General features: G+C 46.1%; 1 protein-coding gene across 2 annotated transcripts in view; it reads right to left on the reverse strand.

Moving 5' to 3' along the window:
- Positions 1–2,246: 2,246 nt before the first annotated feature.
- tbx21 (T-box transcription factor 21) overlaps positions 2,247–23,304 on the reverse strand; it is a 30,553-nt gene continuing 9,495 nt past the window's right edge. Inside the window, exons 2-6 of one of the 2 annotated variants that reach the window (XM_069185680.1) lie at positions 9,877–10,031; positions 9,374–9,495; positions 7,851–8,012; positions 6,425–6,486; positions 2,247–6,095 (exon numbers count right to left, since the gene is read on the reverse strand). In XM_069185680.1, coding sequence (XP_069041781.1) covers positions 5,249–6,095; positions 6,425–6,486; positions 7,851–8,012; positions 9,374–9,495; positions 9,877–10,031 — 1,348 coding nt within the window. In that variant the 3' untranslated portion in view covers positions 2,247–5,248. The remainder of the gene's footprint in view (positions 6,096–6,424; positions 6,487–7,850; positions 8,013–9,373; positions 9,496–9,876; positions 10,032–23,304) is intronic. The other variant, XM_069185681.1, reaches the window with a different exon arrangement.

Consider the following 23,304-nt stretch of genomic DNA (forward strand, 5'->3'; position numbering starts at 1 on the left):
ACAGGCTGAGCCACTCGCCTTTTAACACGGCACTGGCGCGCCCTTCTGTCCTTCTGGCTTGTGGGTCACGGGGCGTCACTGCCTGGGGATCCCCGATTAGGGCTCTCCGGTTGACTGGACGGGTTCTGTGCCCTTGAACACTGGACTTGACAGTGAGACGTTATCGAGAGCTGTAGCCCACAGGGCTCTGCAGGAGCTCCGGGGCTCCATGTTGCCTTGAAAATATTCTGACTTTAAAAGTGAAAATGTACTTGATTCTGTCTAATTCCAAACTGTTCTAGGCCTCTAGTGTATTTATTCTGAATTGTTTTACAGCCTGCTGGATATTGTGAGTGAATGAAAGGGGCTTTGAAGTGTTTAATTTGATATTGACATGTTCAGTTTGTTTTTCATGCATACGTTTTATAAAAGGTATAGATGGTTTAATAGAGAAATGTGATTCAAACCAGTGAATTGTTTGGTTTCAAATTGTCTGTCACAATCCACTGTAAACCAGGTAAAGATATACAGCTCTCACATGGTGAAAAGCTGTTGGATACTGCACTCCATTTCAAACACAAGTGCAGCATTTCAGTTCTGCAGTGTTTTCTAGCTGTGGTACTGATATTGTCAGTCCTTGGAATAAAGGAACAAGTAAAGGTTTGTGCCATCAGGCGAAGAAGGCTCCACAGCCGAAAAGTTGTTTCCCGTCTTCTTTCCAGCAGGGAATAAACCTTTACTTGTTCCTTTGCAGCCTACGTCTGCTGACGCAACTGCCTACTTGAACTACTTGTCCTTGGAATAACGTCATTCCCAGAGAAAAAGATGGGGGAGGGAATCTCTTACACTTTTAAATTGATCTTCTGTTCAGCTAGCATTGTTAGATTGGAATTGGTTAAATTTCACAGAGGTACTAGTCTCTTCTGGGACCAGATGTCTAATTTTAATATTGCTCTTTCAAAAGGGTGTATGTAATTGTTTCCAAGAATGTGCATTTATTCTGATGCCTGATTAGAGGCATATAAATGATTGTGTCTGTTGTACATATATACATACTCATGCACATACCAATATTTAAATGTTTAGTTTGTTTCATGTATTTGTACACATTCATTTTGCTTTAAAAAAAAACACTGTTGAGAGTCAATTTATGTTGTACTATTCAGTGTTACTAAAAGTATTTTTTAACAAATCCTAATGGCTTGACTTAATTTTTCATTTTACTTTTCAGAATGGAATTAACCTTTACCTGTTCCATTTGAAACAATATACAGCAACAAGTTTTGGCCGTTTAGCTCCAAAAGGTTCTCACAGTGGTAGACTTAAAAGTTGCAATGTTGTTTCTTCCTTACTTGGATCTTTGCTGCCAAGGTGAATGTCTTTAAAAAGTATTGTTTTCATTGTGGCCATTCTCCACCGCAGAGCGCTAGGGCCTCAGATTCAATTACATGCCTGGGTTGCTATTGGAGTGGAGTTTGTATGTTCTCCATGTGTTAAAGTGGGTTTCCTCTGGGTGCCCGTTTCCTCTTACAGTCTAAAGACACCCTGGTAGGTTAGTTGACTTCTGGGAAGATTGGCCCTGCTGTGAGTGCATGTGTGTATCTGCCCTGTTACAGACTGGCATCCTGTCCAGAGTGTATCCTGCCTTGTCCTGTTACTGGCCAGGACTACAGAAGGATAAAGTGAGAGTTAGACCTTTCGAATGTGGTCCTAGACTTCAGTTAAACTCACTTTCTTTGCTGACCTAGTAGGAATATGTCCCTGTAATCCTTCACCTCTCAAACCACAGGAAACAGGAGTACAGAAACAATGTCACAAACTCAACATCGCTGCTGAAGCTCAGGGGAGAAAAGACTCACGGAAAACTGTTTGCCTCTGATACCTCTTCATAAGGTAAACAAAACAAACTGCACTTCAGTTCCTGACTTACAATTACCCTTAATTACACCAGCATTTGACATATTCTTGGGTAACTTTATAAGCATTGCAGGAACTATTCTATATCCAGTAGGATTCTATAAAAAAATGAGAACACTAGTAATTAGTATTTCCTTCTTTAATCTCTTGTTGTAATTTTTTAGGCTGTAATTTTTCAGGCTGCAGTTTTTAACTTGAACTGTTCCAAGTAATGACAGCTCAGTGGCACTATGGACAGTCCTGAGTCACCTGAAGCTCAGGTATTAGTTACTGTAGTAAGATACAGAGAATAACTCTCCTCTCTGTTTACACTTTTTCAAAAGCAGTGGCATCATACAATAAAAAGATGGTTGGGTATTTAACATTTTATTCAAGAACAATAATAAAAAACAACAATTCATACACATTTGCACGAGGTAAAGCCTGCTTTTAATAAATAAATGCTTTAAACTTTTTTAAAAAAATCTTGCACATTATAAATTGTTATCCATTTAACTTTCATATACTGTATCTTTATAAACGCCTGACTGCCCTTCACACCCCTCCCATCCCCACACCTAGGAAGGAAACATTAATAGGAGTCAACTTTGACCCCTGACCTGTCTTTGCATTAAAATAGAAACTGAGGGAACAGACCAGATGCCAGGGAGAGGGCTTCATGTACAGATGATCCTAATAAAATCTGATAGAATCACATTCTCTTCAATAAAAACAGACCTAGCATCCCCACCTGTCTGCTCCTTCTGCAGCCATCCCCTGTTCATTTGCAGATCTCAGACAATGATCCCCTTTCCTATTGCTCTAAATAGATCAGGTATCGCCAACAAAGACCCCCAACAGCAGACCCAGGCCCGTGGTCTATAGTGTGGTTTACTGATCCAACTGCTGCTTTTCATGACCTTTTTTTAAATGAATGATTTTTTTTGGGGGGGGGATGTAATGAGTTGCATAAAGAAATCACTATTTTTTTTTGCCTTTATTAATGTCTTAGCTGCTGTGTGCTTATTTCATAAGTCCCAAATACACCCTCATATGAAGAGGGTCTAACTTCCACCCCTGCCCCTGCCCTCCTATTGCTTTGTCAACATCCTGCAGCGGAGCAGAGCTGGGTCCTGAAGAGAGACCCTCTAAAGAATGATGCCTGGTATCAGTATGAACAAACGCATTGCTTCCTGAATGCAACAATGACCCAGAAGACAAAAAGCCCAGGAGCCTAACAGTCGCTCTCAGGGTCTGTGCAAAGCAAATGTTACCAGTGTTTGCAAAATAAAAATGGCTCAGTAACAGCATACTCTGCAAGTCAAAGGTGAGATCGTCAGAGTGGGACTTTGCACACCACACACAATGTGCACATCTAACATACAAAGTCTTAAAAACAAACAGGGAAAAAAAATTACATAAAAATATAAATAACTCAAACTGCCTAGAACCTTTTCACTGTGAAAGGGGGAAACCCAGCTTACAAATAAATTCTTCCTGAATTGAGCTAATTGGTGCTTATTGTCTTAATAAAAGGTTTGACCTGTTTCTAAGATGCCTTTTGCTCCGTAAGGTTGTCCCCACGTTCTAATAAGGCGATTCATTCGCCGGACTGAACTGCGCTTGGCTGGAGAGTCAATGCAAGTAAATGGCCACTAGATGGAGCCACAGTGCAGACAGGACTAATTCCAGTTCTTAAAGATTGTTCCTTTGTTGATACTTCTATAATTTCTTTGACCTAACCATGAGCTTGTGAGCTGTGGATGCAACAATCTTTACTCCATAGTCTCGGGTAGTGGCCGATTGTCATTATGATTTCATTAGGTTCTTCTGTTACAGAATTGAACAAAATTATTCTCTGTTAGTTCCCCTGTACAATATATACATATAAAAATATCACATCACTGTCTTCTGGCACCCAATATAGAAAAAATACAACACACTTTATATGGTTTATATAAAAACACAATTAAAACATCAGAACATCAGAAAAGCTACATCTGAGTGGAGATAATTCAATCCCTCCTTCTTTTGGGGGTTGTGTAGCTTAAGTATCTGAAAGCCACAAGCAGACTATCAGTGAGTGCCTCCTCAGAGCTGCCTTTTCCCTAGACATTCAATAAGATCTTAGCTCACCGTATTGCCACTGCACATTCTGTCTCGACTCTTCCACTAAGGTTACAAGCAAGAAGAGCCATTCAGCCCAGCTTGTTTAACTGGTTGTCAGTAGGTAGTTGAACCAAGGATCCCATCCAGCTGTTTCCCGAAAGAAGCCAGGGTATCAGTTTCAACTGCCTGTTCCCTGCTCCCACAACCCTTTGTGTAACAAGGTGCCTCCTGTTAAAGGCACCCAGGTTCTGGGTGATAGTGATCCCTTTCACTGCAGCAATGGGATGGTCCTTCCCAAAGGAAAACCGCCCACCCCCCCCTTTGCTGCCTTTCACGTTAGCTCCCTAAGAAATACCTTCTCCGTGTCAAACTGTATCCCTCTGTTAGATCCCTGACACATGAAGCCACTGTAATCGTCACAGTCAATATCCTCAACAAGCCTGTCTGGAAATGTCTGGAGCGCAAGAAAAAAAACCAAAATGCCAACTTTCAGCATCCGTCAAGGGCAGGCCAGCAGGTGCCACCAACTAAACTGTCCACAAGTGTTACTCCCTTGTGTTCGAAACGAGCCCTGAGGAACGAGCTGGTCATACCGTCTCCTGCAGTCTCTCTTGATGGATTGTTACAGTGACGGTCTTTCAGAAGACGTATTAAACCCCAGCCCTGTCTGCTATTATTATTCTCATGGTGATTAAGAGTGGTGCAGGTTAGAGGCCCTGCCCTGCAGGCTGCTCTCACGTGAGCCCTGGCTCAGTTCTGCACTGGAATTGTCCCCCGGGAGCCCACAGTGTCCGGCGCAGTGCAGCCCCCCGGCCTGGTGCAGAGCTGGAGGGAGAAGCCTGTTGGAGGGCCCCCCCCCCCTCCAGGCACTGTCTCCCCCCGCCCTGCTGCGGAGCCCTGCGACCCACAGACCCGTCTAAAAACAGTTGGGGTGGCCGTCCATGACCTTTCGCCACGCCCTAACTCCCAGGGACTGTCTGCCTGCAGCCTCTGCCCTCCTCCCTTGCCAGCCGGCAGAAGTGCGAACTTCGACGAGCAGTAAAACAAAATGAATAATCGTATAATTACTAACGAAACACGAGACACACCGATGCACCAGGACCAGACAATCAGAATAAGGTGTTCGTCCAAGCGCCGCATCGTACCTCTCCCAACAACACTTCCCTTTTGCAGACGCGGACTTCCGGCTCTGCTCCGCACCCCCTCTCCTGAAAAATACTGACTGGCGGGATCCAGCTGCGCAGCTGGGGGTGGGGGGGGGTGCTCAGTTCCCGTAAAAGCCGTAGTAGCCTGCGTCGCTGCTGCTGTCCTTCTCGCAGGCCTCCCCCCCGCGGGTGGGCGGCGAGCTCTCGGTGCTGGAGGCGTAGGGCGACACCCTCCTCTTCTTGGTCTCGGCGCCCTCGTACAGCCCGGAGTCGGCCGAGTCCACGGACTTGACGGAGGGGGGCTCCAGCCAGGAGTCCTCCCCCGGCCCGGCCTCCTTGGGCTTGTCCGGCGGGGGGGGCAGGGGCAGGGGCGGGTTGTGCTGCTGCAGCTCGGGGGCGGCGGCGCTGGCGGCGGCGGCGGCGGCAGCCGGGGAGGGGTGGAGCCGGGGGTCCGCGGGCACGGGCCGGAACCAGCCCAGGCCGGGCCCGCTCTTGGGGTGGGGGTGGGGGTTGAGGTACGGCGCGGGGGGGCGGCTGGCTCCCCAGCCCCCGGCCGGGGCGGACACGGCGCTGGAGCCGAAGGGGTGGTGCTCCTGGTAGTAGCCCAGGGCGTGGTGCGCGGAGGTCTGCAGGGGGAAGGGCTTGTAGGACATGAAGCCGTTGCCGGAGTAGTCGGCATCGAAGGAGTTGAAGTCCAGGCGGTTGGCGCCCGCCCCCTGCTGGCCGGGCAGGTACCAGCGGCTGTGCGGGCTGCCGCTCGGGTCCTTGGGCTGCCCAGGGTGAGCGGCATGCCCCGCGTGGCCCATGCCCACGCCCATGCGGTCCCGGCTGAAGTAGCGGCCCTGGGGCAGGGGGCTCATGTACTGCTCGGGGAGGTAGGGCTGGTGGTAGCAGCCCCCGGGCAGCAGCTGCTGGCTGTCGGTCGGGGAGGGGGTCAGCCGGTCAGAGTCGGCGGAGGCGTAGATCCTGTGGACGACAAGGACAGAAGCACAGGTTCACCTCAGCACAGACTCGGGCCTGTAGGTCACGTCAATTCAAGCACAAAAGAACAGTGGTTAGCAGTGCACGGTGCAAGGGTTCGGTCACAAGCTCCTAACCCATTAGGGGTCCTTCACGAGCTGCACTGTAAAAGGAATAACACTTAGATTAGTACAGTATAATCATCCTCCTAAGGATAAACCAATATAAAAGGCACTGAGCATATTAGGGTTAAAGGCTGATGTGATCATGCACCAAAATTCAGAAGGGCTCCCTTCAAGCTAGGGAACGCTAGAAATCAAAAATCTTTTACTTACGTGTCAAAATTGTCCCGAAACCCTTTAGCAAAAGGGTTGTGGTCTATTTTCAGCTGTGTGATCTGTATACCAAACGACAGGAGACAGCAGACAGAAAATAAGGCAATAAGACAGCAATCATGGCTCATCCCAAGAACTAAAACGCTCTGTAAGAACCACTTTAAATCTCAAGATCTTTCCTGGCTAAAAGAAATAACAGTCTGGGGTTTGTTACAAAATATCTAGGCAGAACCTCCTTTCTTTCAATCTTTTGCATTTACAACAATTTTAATATGATATTCCATTTTATCTATCTTACTTTATGCCTTTTAATTCCTGCAGAACCTATTGCAACAGAGACTGGCTTATGATCATTTTTGTTAATGTTGTGGATAGACCCCAGGTACACAATTCTGCAGCATGAGGTTTTGCTGTCAGCAAGAGCTCTGCAATCCAGTGAATCCAGTTATAGGTTCTCCCCATACATCTTAAAATTGCAAATCCTCAACTTCATGTATGTGTGATGTAATGTCCAATCTTCCAGTTGAAGCCAACAATATTAGGACTAAGACCCGACACGAGAATGTACTAAATTTCAGAAGGGCTGGGTTTTTTAAGTTAATGTGTTTTGTTGTCCGAATAAGAGTCTTCGTATCTTCAGTACCAGTCTACTTCATCTGCCCAAAAGCCCGAAGCATTGTATCAGCTTTTGCAACAGCTCACCTAAATCTATCTGGGATTTTGGGGCCACTGAAAGAAACTTAAATCTTCCTTCTCTGATGTTTCCACACACCCATTCATGCAAAGTTTGCATAGCCTTTCCTGGATCCCCCAGGAAAAACCTTATCATGCATTTTTACAGTGTATATTTCTTTTACATAATGCTGTGTTGCCATTTACAGCATTGTGGATATTAAAAGCAAGAATCATGGGCTTGATTAAACTAAAGCATACAAGACGAGCACTAAACAGCAGCAGATATAGCTAACGCTGGTATATTCCTAATGGCTAATTTCTACTGCTCCTGCCTCACTTCACTGAGCACATTGTAACAAAGCAATAATCATGTTGTCTTTTGTGAAAGACAGTGCAACCAGGTGGATGCTGCACATTGGTGGTGGTGGAGGGGAGACCCCATTACCTGTAAAGCGCTTTGAGTGGACTGTCCAGAAAAGCGCTATATAAGTGTAAGCAATTATTATTATTATTATTATTATGAACCCATGTCGAGATCAATATTTTTTACCAGCTTAATATGTATTTCCACACTGGTTACAGCAACCACAAGGCCAATGGAGCAAGTGGACCTTATTTAAGACACTGCACGTCAGCCCTTTCCTCAGCAGACGTCTAATTCAGGTGAAGATGCCCAAGACTTGAGTTTTACTCCCACGCCAGTCAGTTGGCAAGGTGTCGCTGCCACTCCGCCCGCCCGAGTGTGACTCACGTCAGCGTTCTGGTAGGCGGTGACGGCGATGAACTGCGTCTCCTGGAAGACGAAGGTCTGCGATTTGTTATCCGCGAAGGGGTCCTCTGTGCCGTCCTCCCTGACCTCCACCACGTGCAGGCGGGGCTGGTACTTGTGCAGGGACTGCAGCACGATCATCTGCTGGGGAGAACCGCACAGCGCTCACTCCTTAAGGCACGTCTCCCTTCCAGGGATCTGCTGCCTAGGCGCTCTGCTGCTTCAGGGTGCAGGCTCCAGCCCCAGCTCTGCTGCTGACTCACTGTGCGTCACCCTGCTCTCAAGTCACTTTAAACCAAAACCAATATCCAGCCCCTAAAGGACGAGCATGTGGCTCTGCAGAAAAGCGCCTGCCGACTGTGACTGAGGGCTGACTCTGCACTGTGCAGGTTAACATGGACGAGCAGTTAAATTCTGCAAGTGTAACTATCAGTTTTTGTGTGAGGCGGTGAGCTCGACTGTGTATAGGTGCATCAATGTGGGTGGATTTGTGTCTCTTCTGGGGCATGTGGTCTGGAATTGCTGTCAATGTGGGTGAAAAGTTTCACATAACCTCCCCACAGAGACAGTAACTCCTCAAAAAGTGACAAAGTGGGGATTTCCTCAGTTTGATAAGGACTTTTTTTCCTACAGGCTAAACCAATATATTTAAAAAAATGGCAAATGTGCTTTTAACTGTCTTTTTTTCCAATTTCAGAGGAATTAGGAATCAATTAAAATATAAAAAGTCAGTCTCTACAATGGCAGGAACACAGCTTACGTAGCTGTCGGTGTCAGTGTGCCACTGTGTCTCAGAGCCTCTCAGTGTGTCAGTGTGCCACTGTGTCTCAGAGCCTCTCAGTGTGTCAGTGTGCCACTGTGTCTCAGAGCCTCTCAGTGTGTCAGTGTGCCACTGTGTCTCAGAGCCTCTCAGTGTGTCAGTGTGCCACTGTGTCTCAGAGCCTCTCAGTGTGCCACTGTGTCTCAGAGCCTCTCTGTGGGTCAGTGTGCCACTGTGACTCAGAGCCTCTCAGTGTGTCAGTGTGCCACTGTGACTCAGAGCCTCTCAGTGTGTCAGTGTGCCACTGTGACTCAGAGCCTCTCAGTGTGTCAGTGTGCCACTGTGACTCAGAGCCTCTCAGTGTGTCAGTGTGCCACTGTGACTCAGAGCCTCTCAGTGTGTCAGTGTGCCACTGTGACTCAGAGCCTCTCAGTGTGTCAGTGTGCCACTGTGTCTCAGAGCCTCTCAGTGTGTCAGTGTGCCACTGTGACTCAGAGCCTCTCAGTGTGTCAGTGTGCCACTGTGACTCAGAGCCTCTCAGTGTGCCAGTGTGTCTCAGAGCCTCTCAGTGTGCCACTGTGCCACTGTGACTCCGAGCCTCTCAGTGTGTCGGTGTGCCACTGTGACTCCGAGCCTCTCAGTGTGTCAGTGTGCCACTGTCTCTCAGAGCCTCTCAGTGTGTCAGTGTGCCACTGTCTCTCAGAGCCTCTCAGTGCCTCTCAGTGTGTCACTGGGTCGCAGTTACCTGTGCCACATTGTTGGAGCTGCCCTTGTTGTTTGTGAGCTTCAGTTTCCCAAAGGAGATTTCCTGCCTCATCCAGTGAGCCCCTGAGTTGGGCGAGTCAGGGTGCATATACATCCTGTTACCTGGCAGACAGTGAAGAAAGGGAGGTGCCCTCAGTTTTACACGTGACAGGTAAAAACATTCAGTATCACAACCCCACCCCCATTCGCACTCTGAAAACCCAGGAAACACCCCAGGTGAGGGCTCCCTATCGGGATCTGTGACGTAAATGAGATTTTCGGTTGCAGACACAAGCACTGCTCAAGCTTTACTGGTCAATGATAGCTCTCGGAAGCTTCTGTAACAAGAAACAGGTAATTAAGATGCTGCAATTGCATTAAACAAAAACAAACTCTGCAGACACGATGAGAACTGAGGCCTTGGCATCTTGCTCTCCCTGCTGCTCCTCCACAATCCCACTGATGCCCACAAGCAAGAGCCTTTCTCCGGGGCCCGAGGCTCACCTGGCATGTTGCCCTCGGCCTTTCCGCACTGGACCCACTTGCCCCCCTGGTACCTCCAGTGGTGCTGGTCGGCCAGGATGACGTCCACGTAGACGTTGTAGTGGGCCGAGGGGTCCAGCCCGCTCAGGTTGAAGCTGAGGAAAGGGAACATCCTCCTGCGAGGGGAGAGCAGACGTTAATGAATACAGACAGGCCCCAAAAAAACTCTCAGAAGCCGCGATGCTCCTAGAGGGAAGTGGTTAACGGGACTGAGTGCTGGGCGGGACCTGAATGATTAATAAGAGTGTTTAATAAAAGATGCTGGCAGGGAGAAAGGGGGCACCACTCCTTCTATACTCGCTGAACTGATCCTGATAACGGCGCGGCCGACACAGAGAAGAGGTAACGGAAAGGTCGGCGAATCCCCAGGCGCCGAGCCGGTGGTGCTATCAAACACGCGGGGGGGGAAGACACTCACACACTCTGCCAGGGCCCAGGCTGAGTGTGCTGCGCAGCAGGAGCAGAGCTGCAGCTCCAGCACAGCCTGTGGAAACCATCACCCCTCGAAGTCAATGAGAGCCTTGGACTGACAACCTGCTGCCTCTGTCTTGATCGGTCACCGTTATCCACCTGTCTGTCTGCAAAGGTCTCAACACAGAGGTCGCAGGGCAGTGCTGCAGCTTCTTGCCACAGCTCAAATATTCACATCACTTAACACTGTGACATTAGAACAGCTCAGACTGAGACGCCCAGGATCACTCCTCAGCGCCTTACCAAAGCAACACTTTCATTCACACACTTGAAAGTTCATAATTAACACTCAAAAACCCTATTTATAGTCATAACGTGAACTCCATGTTTATATTCAGTGTGGGATTAATGTCTGCGGTGCTGCATCAACAGTCTGCATTTAAACAGTGCCAAGGGGAGAACTGTAAGCAGGTGCCCGTGCTGCTCAACAAACACTCATATTTTCCCCTCAATTAACCTTTTACTGTAGGTTATACCTACAATCAGCAAACACTAAACTGGTCTGTGCTTCAATAAATCAGAAACTTTCAAAAGTGGCAAAACATTAGAGAACCTGGCTGTACTAATGTGAGCTGTCTTGACTTGGATATATTACAGCTGTGGCTCAATACAAAGCATTAAACAAAGAAGTCACAAAAAGTACCGTATCGGCTATACAGTAGGTCAGGCTTCCACAGCAATGCATCTGTATCACAAGGGTAAAGGCTGGGGGGGAAACGGGGAGATTCTGTTAATTCTGCAGACTAATTCTTTTTAAGAGGCTAGGGAGCTGTGCCAATACTCTCTAGTTACCACTATTGAGAAGGCCATTGTCTGATGAACACACAGGCACTGCAGTTAGAGCTGGACTTCTTAGAAAGGACACAAAGTGACATCACTATACACCGCAAACCGCAGCCTGTATAGCTCTACACATGGCACTGCTGTAACCCCATCACAGCTTTGCAAGATCACCCCCATGGTATTTCTGCAGTTCTCCCACAATGCATCCTGACGTTGTCCTGCTTTTCCAGTCACACCATGCTTTATGAGCGCTCTCTAACGTTTGCCATGTTTCCACACCACTGTCCTCTTTCACAGTGACGGCCAGGCCAGACTTTTCAAAAGGGTCGAACCCTGCGGACAAGGACTCCGAGGTGTAGGGGGCACGCTTTTGTTATGCACAAGCCACCCGGCCACCTGCCCAGAGGCTGCTGCAGGTTTATATAAACCGCCGTAGCATTCTCCTGAACCCTCAGACCAGCTCCTCTCAGGTGGAGCTTGCCGTCGCCACGGCAGCGGGTTACTGCAAGAGCCGTGTGTGTGCGCGCGTGCCTTTTCCTGTTCGGTGTGTGTCATTGATGTGGTATTCTTTTTCCTCAGCGGGGAGCGCAGGCTCTTGAGAGCGAGGTGAAGACAATTCTGCAACCCGGAGTGCTCCAGCACGTGCACGAGTTCCTCTTGGTAAACCTTTTCTTCGGCGTGCCTCCTTCATGGGCTCACCCTGACTACACTGCAGTGCATTAGCTCTCCACGTCTGTGTTGCCTAACCATGCTTCCCAGAAACACATTTGTGAATTAAAGGCTGATCTTCTTTTCAGATAAGCGATCAACTGTTTCTGGTAAACCTGATGTACGATAAAACACATTCAATAATGATACCAGATCAACTACAGATACTAGAAAACCCCAAATATACTTTCAGCTCAAGCATGCGACGCACACAGTAAACAATACTTCCTTCCTTAATATTGTCCCAGACGGAACATTTGCTTTGCTTATAAGTAAAATAACAATATACACATTATAATCAACCAATAACAAACCTACATGCATCAGATGGATGTAGATGAACAAGTCTGAGGCTTTAAATAATCCTCACAATTTAGAAAGAAGATGGGTCATCCGTGAGTGAGATACATGACAAAAAAAAAAACCTGACAGTCCTCCAAATTAAGCAGGTGAAAAATGAAGAAAAGGTAACCTAGTTCTACTGCACTTTAAAAATAGGAAGTGTAAATCAACGTCTTGATGGAAGGAGCTAAAACTACAAGGGTGGTTGTGATTATACTGTCCTTCCACACCACTCGCCTGTTGTCGATGTCTGCCAGCTGTAGCTGTTGTGCGCAGATAACCTGAATATTCACCATAAAAACAGACGGAGCAGGATAGTCAGCACAGTTACCACACCAGGTGACCACAGCGAATGTTCGAACAGATTCAATAAAAGTTCTATATAGTTAGTCATCAATGTACTAAAACCAATAAAAGAGGGTGCTGGCCCGTCTTACCCACGGCTGTGTTTCAGTTAAAGGTTAGCTTGTAATCAGCTCGAGTGCCAAGACATTTGCAATAGGGGATTAACATCTTGTCACCAGAGTTTATTACACTGCTGTGATACTCTAAATATTTTCAGGAGAAAGTGGGAAGTTGAGGACCCAAATGAGTGCAGAGCTGCAAACTTTAAGCCTTGCCCAAAGCACAGAGCACGGCAGGGGGCACTGATAACTGTTAAGGAGCACGAGCGCCCAAGACTCAGCACTGTAAAACAGAGTGTCTATGTGCTGAAAAGTTGCCACAAAAGTAATGGAAAAATGAGTTTCTTCGTTTTCTCAATATTCCAACAAGAGGCTTTGAAGCTCTGGATAAGAATCTAGAACAAATCCAGTTCCAGATGTGGAGGCAAGTGTTTCCAGTAAAGTCCACAGCTGGAAATGTGGAGTGTAATAATAAAAGTGCACAAACACAGAGGGTCACAGAGATTCAACCCATTTTAAGTCTTGCAAGCGGCACCCTCGTGTCCATACTACCACAGCAGGAAAACAATTTTTATACGTAGGTGTTTGTGATTAAGAATGGAAATAATATGAATCAATGTGGAATGTTTCGTGAGTACATCCTGACTTTGAACGCTTCGTTAAAAAGGTTCACGCCAAAGCAAATGGTATTTAGTATTCGTAACCCTGGAATAGCAGGAAAATATTAACCTTTTCATGTGAATCTAAACTGACGCTGCAGAATAAGGTTGACAAGCGTGTATCCAGGACTACGCAGCTGAACCTGCAGCTGCTGAGGTCTGGTGCAGCCCTGCAGAGTAACAGAGGGTCTGAGCTCTCAGTGCACAGGAAGGACTCCGAGAACAAACAGCCCCACGCCACCCATCACACTGAGGGCGAGGAGAGAGCGGCTCAGCCCTGCACTGACTCACTCCGCCTGCCTGGGCACAGCGCACAGACAGTGGGTGGCCTTGGTATTTTATTTTCCCCTTAGCCAACAAACTAACCAGTGGCTTTCTGTTAAATCAGCCCATTTATTAGAAGTCTTATAAAACAGAAAAGGTCTAATTACTGTAGAAATAAATAATCTAGGTTATTTGTTCTGTGTGTGTGGGTCAGGCCGGGAGGTACCCTGACGAACTGAATTACTCAGAAGACAAGCTTCAATCAACACCACGTCCGGCCTGCACCCAAGAAGGGGAAGAAGCTGCACCTAGGCAGTTTAATCCCACTTAAGAATCCCAGAGCGCTTCCTCAGCCAAAGTGGGAATCATTCGGAAGGAAGATATGGTAAAGCCCCCCCACCCCGCGCCCCCTGCGCCCCCCGGGCATAACCGAACAAGTAGGGGAGCACATGTCCAGTAAGTGGCAGCCTCAGTCCCGCAGGGTGGGTGGGCCGTCCGCCGCCAGCTGCCCTTACACACCGCTCCTCCCTCGGGGAGGGGCACGGACCCCGCGCGCAGGAGCAGAGGGTCCCGGCTCCACGCTTCTGCTTTTCACTCCTTGCGTGTGCAGCAGACTGGAGACCGACAGGCTGCACGCTTGACAAGGAGCAGCGCGTCGAGAGAAAAAAATAAACCCAAAACTTCTCTTTTTTTTTAGCAGCCCAGGGTGGCATCTGGCTATTATTGCAGTTGGCTCACTTGAAAGGTGCCGTGCGGGTGTGTGGGCTGAAACGATTCACATACAGCAAGGGCGGCGTGCGCATAACTTAACAAGTGCAACATCTGCATTTTACTGGGGGCTTGAAAGGGGAAAAAAATGATTTTGTGCACCTCAGTGACAGTGTGATGTCTTGTAAAGCATTCTAATCATTTACATTGATACAAAAGCATCAGCACATTTGCCCAAATTTATACTATGTGGCCTGCAAAGCAAAAGCCTAGATATCTTAGACACAATCATGAGTCATGATAGGTGTGCATACGATGAGCATCGAAAACTTACTCAAAGCCTCCGAATGCTTTCTACCGAGATAAAAACATGGCCTGTATTTAATACAGCTCAGTCCGGAAGGGAAAAAGCCCAGTTCATCATTTTAGCATCTTTAATTGACACATTGATCAGAGTCTTCAAAAACGTGATCACAGCAGGTGAACTATTCATGAGCAGCCAATATAAACGGAAGCAGCAGCGGATCCAGCACATTAGCCAATCAAATCTCGTTGCTATCATACAGTATTCTGCGATACAATCAGTTGCCTTTTAGTTTTATGCATGTGTAGAGGTTAATAATAACTTTTACTCATAAAGCGCCTTTCCAAACCCAAGGACCCTGTACGAGAAGAACAAGCCACCTTAAAAGGATGGCAAGGGATAACTGCTATTAAACCTAAGTAAAATTTCAACAGGACACCACAGAATTGAGTTTTGTGTCAAGAACAAAGCAAAAAAAAGACTTTTGCACACTACCATCTATATTAAAAATACATTCTATGGTGTTAAATAAGCAGCTTAATTGATATCTTAAAATCACTCAGCTGTAGATTTCTCTCTCGCAGGAGAGGAATACGGAAGTCACCGGGCTAGAGATGAGAAAGGGCACAGTCTCTGGGCTCAGAAGGATTGTTCAGGACACAATTCAGTCACTGATATAACTGAAAAAAGAAACCAGCCGTGAACTTTCTTCATACGAGACCAGCCTGCCAGCCCACACAAACTCAATGAAAGAGAGAAAAAGACTGAAACAAAAATAGAGTTGTGTCATTTTCCTAAGTTGAATTGACCCTGATATTGTCAGAGTTATTAAAACAGAGCCTTTTTATAGGAAATCAGAAGACGGGGGAAGAAACCAAAGAAAGTACCAGAGAGGGTGCTCATTTGCATGCGGGGGAATCGCAGAGTTTCACTGAGTGTGCTGAACTCGGAGACACAGGGGAGGCAGCAGGAGCGGCTCGAACCCGCAGCCCCGGGCTGTAGGCCGCGCTGGAGGTGAGAAGCCTGCAGAGAGAGGCGCTCTGGGGTACACCTCAGGCTGTGCCGCAGAGAGACCGCGGCAGGGGGTAAACTCCAGGCCTCAGGCACCACGGCTATACAGGCTTTAGCTGTACGTCTCCTCCCCCAGTGGAATCGCCGTTTGTCTGTTTGATGGCCTTCCAGACCTGCAATCCGGGAACACGGCGCGCTGTTCCGCAGCCCTGCGAAATGACCTCTCACGTGAGCACGGCCCGTCTCGCGCCGCCGCCCGACGACATCCGCTCACCTGCAGGACTCATCATTGATCACTCGCTGGGATTACTGACCACCACTGGTCTTAACTAGACAGTAATGACTTAAGTCCTAAAAAATTGTAAACTTAGTGTAAATTATCACCCGAGTTATTGCGCCCAAGAACTTAAATCATTTTTTAAAATAAAAAAATGAATAACTTGGAGAACCAATTGAGAAATGTGTTGAAAAGGAATACAGAAAAAGAGTTCACTTCCAGATTATGGCAGGGCTGCCAGCTCAAGATGGTGTTGCCAGTGGAGCTGCCCTGCTCGGGACCTGCACAGCACATTGCTTCGTACTGGGTCTCCTTCTCCACCGCCTCGTTACTGTGTGAGGTGGAGAGACGGTAACGGACTTTCAAGCATCGACGAGTCCGAAGGTATTCTGTGGATACCTGCTCTTCCAGCTGGGAGCACCACTCTGGCGCACCTGTCAGAGCAACACACTCAGGAATATTATCGATAAGCACCTGGGTGCCTGGAGAGCACAGGGCTCACAACCCCTGCTCTCTTCTCTAACCAAATGACTTCCAACGGTACGGTTGCCTTCTAACTACTCTGTTTTACTTGAGTGGGTTTCTGACACCACATGTGAAAAAACGTTCTTCACACTTTGTCAGATGCACAAGCGTTCCTCCTTTATGACTAACGCACTAGCACTGGCTTGCGGGATCTTAAGCTGGAGAAGCCGATTTCAGGAAACGGCTGGATGAGATGATCTAGCTCGATCATCTGCTAGCACCAAGAGGCCCGGGAGGGCCGGTCGGTCTCCTATTGCGTGTAACACTCCACACATCACAAAACTGAGCATGCGAGGTTTGTCAGCAACGCCAAATACATGCATTATACAGCAGTTATAGGATTTCCAACTCGCTAATATTAATAAGATGAACAGGATATTTCTTTAGCATTTTAAAAAAATGCACTGGTCATCGTGTCTACCCAAAATAAAACGCTCACAGGGCTGCGATGCATCGAAGACAAGGCGAGAGCAGCACAGTGCAGGTCTCGCCCGAGTGCACAAGCGTCCTCGTGACCCCGCAGGGTGGGACAGTGGGGGGAGGGGGACCCCGAGCTCCTCGGCACGAGCCGGGACAGCGGGGGTCGGCGCTGACCCACGGCGGGGAGGCCCAGCGCGACTGGAGCGGCTCACTGCCGTGGAGAGTGGAAGGAGATGAAAGAGCCGCACCTGCGGGCAACAGAGGGGCCCTCGCACGTTGGGTGTCAAACCCCGAGAGCACAGCAGGAAGCGCGAGTGCAAGAAAACAAAAAAAAAAACACACACAAATGAAAAAGTTACAACAAAACCAAACCAGAAATAGACACTCTTGCTTCCCCTGTCGATCTGCCTTTTTCTAAGAATAAAAAGCCGCACCTCTGAACACCCTTGGAGGGTCTCCGTTAACATGAAATATGAATATTGAAAAGCATGTACGGCCAAGCAGTCTAAAGCTGATCAGTTTTAACCACTGTCACAGCTTAATGAAAAGCTTCTTGAATAATGATGTGACATCATTTAATAATGTCTGAGATTTTGACACGAAAAGCACAATGCGGCAAACATCGCTTTTGCATTAAGCCGAAAATGCAATATGACAACCGGAATAAATAAAATATTAGGCTGCAACTGGAGAAGTGACTCTTCAAACGGATGATTACGAGCGATGTTTCCAGACTTATTCTTCGACCTGTGTTTTAAATTTAACGGAGCTGCGCCGGGCGTGACTGCTATCTGGGTGGCGACCGAAGCGAATATCGACACTCGAATCGCCTTCAACTCCTAACGGCGCATTAATGAAAAACACATAAAAATAACTTTAGGAACCAGAAAAACTTTTCAGAAGGTATCTCTATTTAGAGAACTTTTGAAACAAAAACCATTTGGCTTCCTTTCTCTGTATTTTCAGGTAGCTGATAGTTGATAAGAAAAACTGATTTATGCATGCGTATAAGTAACTTATTTTTTGGCAACAAAAGCTCTTCAACAGAGTGTACTGAAGAAAACACAGACTGTTCTATTTTTTTTTTATTAAAGCTTTCTAACAGTTTGGTAGATTTCCCGCACAAGTCTGAAATTGGCCACATGCTTTGTTGCTTCATCGCAAGCCAAAATCTTCTGAAAGCATCTCTCGCTGATAGGAGTCTTTTGATTTTCTCTGCATAGTGAGAGATCTACACGCAGTTGTCTGTCGAGGGAGGTTTCCTCAGAAAGAGGCCACCTGGAATTATCCTCAGCAAGAAGGAACAAACCTTGTTAAGAAAACAGTACAGTGGTGGCCAGGAGGGACTCGGGCACTAAGATCAGCTGCAGGCTGAGATCTTCAGCTGCTCCTTCACAACCTGTCCTAGGATTAGGTCTGTAACATGCTGGCCAAGACTGAGGTTTTAGTTAATCACTACTCACTGTCTTGGCCAAAGCTGCCCTGCATTTGACAGGAAACCGTTCAATATGAGTGCTTTATATAAAGTACAAAGAAATTAAACCCTGATTAACAGAAATGTTTTTTCCTGCTCCACGTTTATTCATAGCACCGATGAAATAGGGACAGAGAATAGAAGGGGTGACAGGCTGGATAATGTCCCTTGCTTAAAAACATTCCAGTAGAGTACTCAAAGCACAAAGTCATACCTGCCATAAATACACAATTGAATTCCAAAAAAACGAGAGGGTCACATTTATTCACACACCTAAGTGTCACTTTAAATAAAATTCAGCAAAGAAAAACCTACAACAACATTCTGCTCTTTGGAAGTTGTTTGTTTCTTTGAACGCTTCCTATTTCCCTGGGTTATAAAGGAGGCAACACACGAAGAATATTCATTAGTAGTATCATGGATATACAAGAATCCAGAAAAAATCTGAACCTACCACTTTCTGCAGTAGTGTCTATTGTTATGGGCTCTCAAACAGAAGGTAATATCACCAGTCCACAAGGAAATCATGAACTCCAACACATACCAAGATATTTTACCCTGAGAACTATTTCTTTTTTTGTCAAGAAACTAGTGGCTAGGCAGGAAATGAACGTTCTTGCATCACAACGACCCAAAGCATAAATTCAATTAACAAAGAAATGGTTAACTGCACACAAGGTTAAGTGCTCTTGACTGGCCAACTCAAACTCCAGAATTCGATCGAATTAATTAAACTTTTGTAATTGTAACTCAAGATGACAGTAGTTCACTAAAGGAAACCAAAGTAGCAATTTTAAAAGGAGAAATGTTCACAGATTTCCCATCTGAAGTGACAGAGTCTCATGGCCAGAGGATGATTTACAAAAAATTAACTACAGGGGTGTGAATGAATGTGACCCTCCTATTTTCAAGATTATTCATGCCAAATAGGATTTTTCTCTATGCAATCTAATTAAGATTAATTACTGCATAATATTTTTAGAAATGTTCCTGTTATTTGATGCTATTGTTGCTCTTTCATCAGGGATAGGAATAAATCAAGAGGGCACTCTATTGTACACCTTTAAAACTAAAACAGAAATTAATGTTTTAATCAAAACAGTTAAATTAGATCCTAAAGCCTCAGGAGAGTAACAGAAAACGGCACAGAGCTCAACCTCATTTGAATCAAAGTGAAACGCAGTACTATGACTCTGGGTTATTTTGAGTGAATTTCTCCTGTTTTAGAGGAAAACTTGAAAAGAGCCAGCGAGTTTCGTCCAAGCCACAAGCCCCATGGTTCGGGTGCATTTCAAAGCAAGAGCTCAGAGCAGGCCGAAATCTTCAGAAGGGAACTCAGCTGGCTTTCCTCTAAATATACCTGCACAAAAAAAGAGCGAAAAGACAGCATAGCTCTCCCTGCACCCTGCACATCAAAGCCACATGGCTGTAAGAGATTTTGTAGTGTACTCGTGCTTTTCGGCTCTTTCTTGTCCTCCCTCTGAGTTTTCTTTCTTGCTATTGCACTGTGAACTCTGAGGCTCCTTTGCTGACAAGGTGCACCACAGAACTTCCTTGTGTTTTGCAGGATGTTGCTGTTGAAAATAACCGGTAGTAGACTTATACTTTGACACCAGCAGAACACTCAACCTCCTCCTTTGTACTGTGTGTATAATCAGATAAAATGCGTGTGTGTGTATCAATCAGCGTGTTGGTCAGGGCACGGAACTGAAAAGCCACTGATGGCTCGATACCACAGCTTAGCACTTCACCACACTTGAAGTACACGAGTTACAGCCGTGCTTCCAACACCAGGCATGGTGGCCAAGAACATTCCCATCCCTCCGACAGAAGGTCCTGGAGGTTTTCTACTCCACAGCTTGAGAAGACAACAAGTACAAGGCCAGATCAAGCCTGACTGACCCCCCAACCCCTCTCAGGTTGCTGTACGTCTCAATATGGAAGGTCCCCTGTGGAAACGACCCGCACAGTAATAACAATAATCACCATTCAGAGTGACTAGCAGAGTGAAGGGGATGAACTGCACACCAGCAACTACTGCTGAAGCACTGCTCACAGTGGGACCTCGGGTGTCCTGCTCATCTTAAGAAGGAGGCACAAGGAGGCCCAGTAACTGGCTCAGGGAGCCAAAGGCAGAGGCTGGGCATGGTCCTGCACCCTCATGTGAGTGGTTTAAATCCCTGGGCCACCCAGCCTCTGCATGTGTGCAGTGAGGTCCATGTTTAAGAGTAGGGGCCAAACGGGTTTTCCATTTTTTTTTTTATCTTCACTGTTTAAAAGAAATGAAGACTCTGAAAGTATCTCAGCTGATTGTGTTTTTTTGTATTTGTTTTTCAAACACATTCTTGCTAGCTGCCCTGTCTGTGAGGCGCGGAGTTCACCGCACTCCAGAGTCTCCGAGCTAGTCTATGAGGCTCAGTTGACTCTGAGATAACCACAACCCTGCCTCCTTCCTCATCGCCTAACACACTGCAGCTCAACCGCCAGCTGGTATACGTGTACCCATTTTATAATCACGCTGAAGTACAGCCAAGCAGTACCCCTACCTGTGAGAGAGGAAACCTTCTCTTGCTTGGTTGAGTACGTAAATCTAAATCTTTTTTTTCCACACGCAATTTTCTTCACCGCAGCAGGTTACTTATATCCTGAGTTCCTAAGAGACTTAAAACCTTATTTTACAGATAATAACATGCTGATATTGATTAAACTATTTATCAGTTTACCACTTAAAACATAAAAATGAATTCAGAAAAAAAATCAAATAAACATACGATCTATGAATTAAGGCTTTAAAAAAATTACCCCTAGCTTAATTCACTGTTGGTTTCCCACTGTAAAATGTTACTATGTGTTTAAGTCACTGAAATTATTTAAAGAAATTTCAGTATGAGATTCGGTTATTATTTGTGTATTTCTCTCCAACCACATTGTAAACCTGAATTTGAAACTCCTGGAGCTTCCCTTGGTAAAAGCCAGAAATTGATGCTCAACCCCACTAAGAGCTTGGTCTGGCCCCCTGGTGCAGAGGAGGAGAGACCAATCAATCCTCCTGAGAAAACTGACTGAAAACCAAGCAGGTCAAGCAGATTCCTGGGCAAAGGACACGCGGAACACGGCACCCTTTTTGCCAAAGTAGCCCTGGAGTGCCATTCCAATTGAAAACAGGACAGCAGGACCCATGATCTCTGGAACTCTCTCCCCAAGGATATCAGAGAGTCACCTTCTCTAAACTCCTTCAAATCCAGACTCAAAACCCTCAAAAGCCTTTACTTAACTGGTTCCATTCTTCACACCTCCGCTTTTCTTAGTACCACCATCCACGGTCTCCTCTGTATATTGTAATTGTTTTTATCTTGTGTAGTCTTCTTATTTATTGTTGTTGTCGTCCTGTAAAGCGCTTTGAAAAGCCACGTTTAAAGGCGCTATATAAGGCGCTATATAAAATAAAGTTTATTATTATTATCATCATCATCTCTGCTCCAGATACACAGCGGCTCCGTCCAGCTGCAGTCACAAGTCTCAGCGCCCTGCTTCTGAAACGACTTCATCACAACTACCCCTGACTGGGACAAGAACGTACTCAACTATATTGATTACACTTAAAACAACCCCGCTGATAATACACACCTTGAACAGATTTCACAATTTCCTCATCTCACACACGATGGCCTGTCCGTGCCACTGCAAAAGCACATTAAAAAAGGGTTTTTGGATTTGAATTTAAAGAGTGGAAACTCACTGGGAATTACACATACATGTTGCTCTGCGTAAGAACACCCCGAGGTCGGCAAACGACAGGAGGCCATCCAGCCCATTTAATAATTAGTAACTTCAATACTAAAATAACCAAAACGGGTTAAAGAGGCGAAGGTAGCAGCTTCAGCAACAACGCCTGGTACAGCCATCAGAATAACTAACTGGTATAAAGGCTCCACAGTGGAAACATTGTGTTTTCCCTCTTCTCTTTTCAGCATGGAATAAACCTATTACTTGTTCCTGTATATATATACTATTTTGAGTGCAACTGTATGAAGTATTCAATATTTTGTTAAAAACATAAATCTACTCCGAGATTCTTCTGCAATACACACAACTTAACCAAGAAGGTGCAAGCATCCAAAAGCCTAACACAGGAATTGCCATTTTCTGCTGAGTCGATGCGAATTCCACAGGAACATGCTCAATCATTGTTGGTGCTTAGTCAAAGGTGACTCGTGTTCAGAAGTAACCCACAGTAGTGTTTGAAGATTACCATCCTGTGTTTCGAATGGTATATACATTCCATCACGATGAGGGCAAGCTCAACTTCACCCCCAAAGCTCAGAACCATGACAGGGTTGTATTTGGTTTGATCAAGAGGGAGATAATTGACATTTCTGTTGTGGCTGAGAAGCACCGAAAACAAGGTTCCATACAGTCAGCTTCCTTTCTGTCAGCTGCATCTAAAGAAACAACGCAGTGGAACAACAGCCCTGCCCCTTATCGCAGCAAGGCGAGATTTCTGTTTTTGCATCTTTAAGCACATATCAGATGAAGAACTTGTTTTTCAGTGTGGATGCAATGTTCTTACTGCCTTGGTCAATTAAATACCACAGAAACCCATCGGCAGAGATACTTAAATTAGATGACTTTAATTCCGGTTTCCTTCTAGTGCAATTCTAAGTCACAAAGTCTGCACACTTTATCGCAATCCCACCACTACCACCAGCTGATTTCAATTTGAACAAAAGACAAAAGGTGAGCCTTTCCATCTGAAACATGCTTCTGATTACTCTTGCACTACTAGAGTGTATATATTCAGGCAGGAAAACCAAGAATCTAGTCTCAGCACACATACATATGTATATTGCTTTGACTCAATGCAACAAGGAACTCCCTTTCAGCACATCCACACACCTTTCACACCACAGAGAGCCATGCTTTCGCAGTTTGCTTTCAAAGGTCATATTTAAGCTATAAAACTTCCCAGACAAGACTGCAGAAGTACCTTGTAATCTGCATATGTAATCAACACATATATAACATTAGTATATATATAT

This window comes from Lepisosteus oculatus, chromosome 28 (assembly GCF_040954835.1).
Source record: "Lepisosteus oculatus isolate fLepOcu1 chromosome 28, fLepOcu1.hap2, whole genome shotgun sequence".
NCBI lineage: Eukaryota > Metazoa > Chordata > Actinopteri > Semionotiformes > Lepisosteidae > Lepisosteus > Lepisosteus oculatus.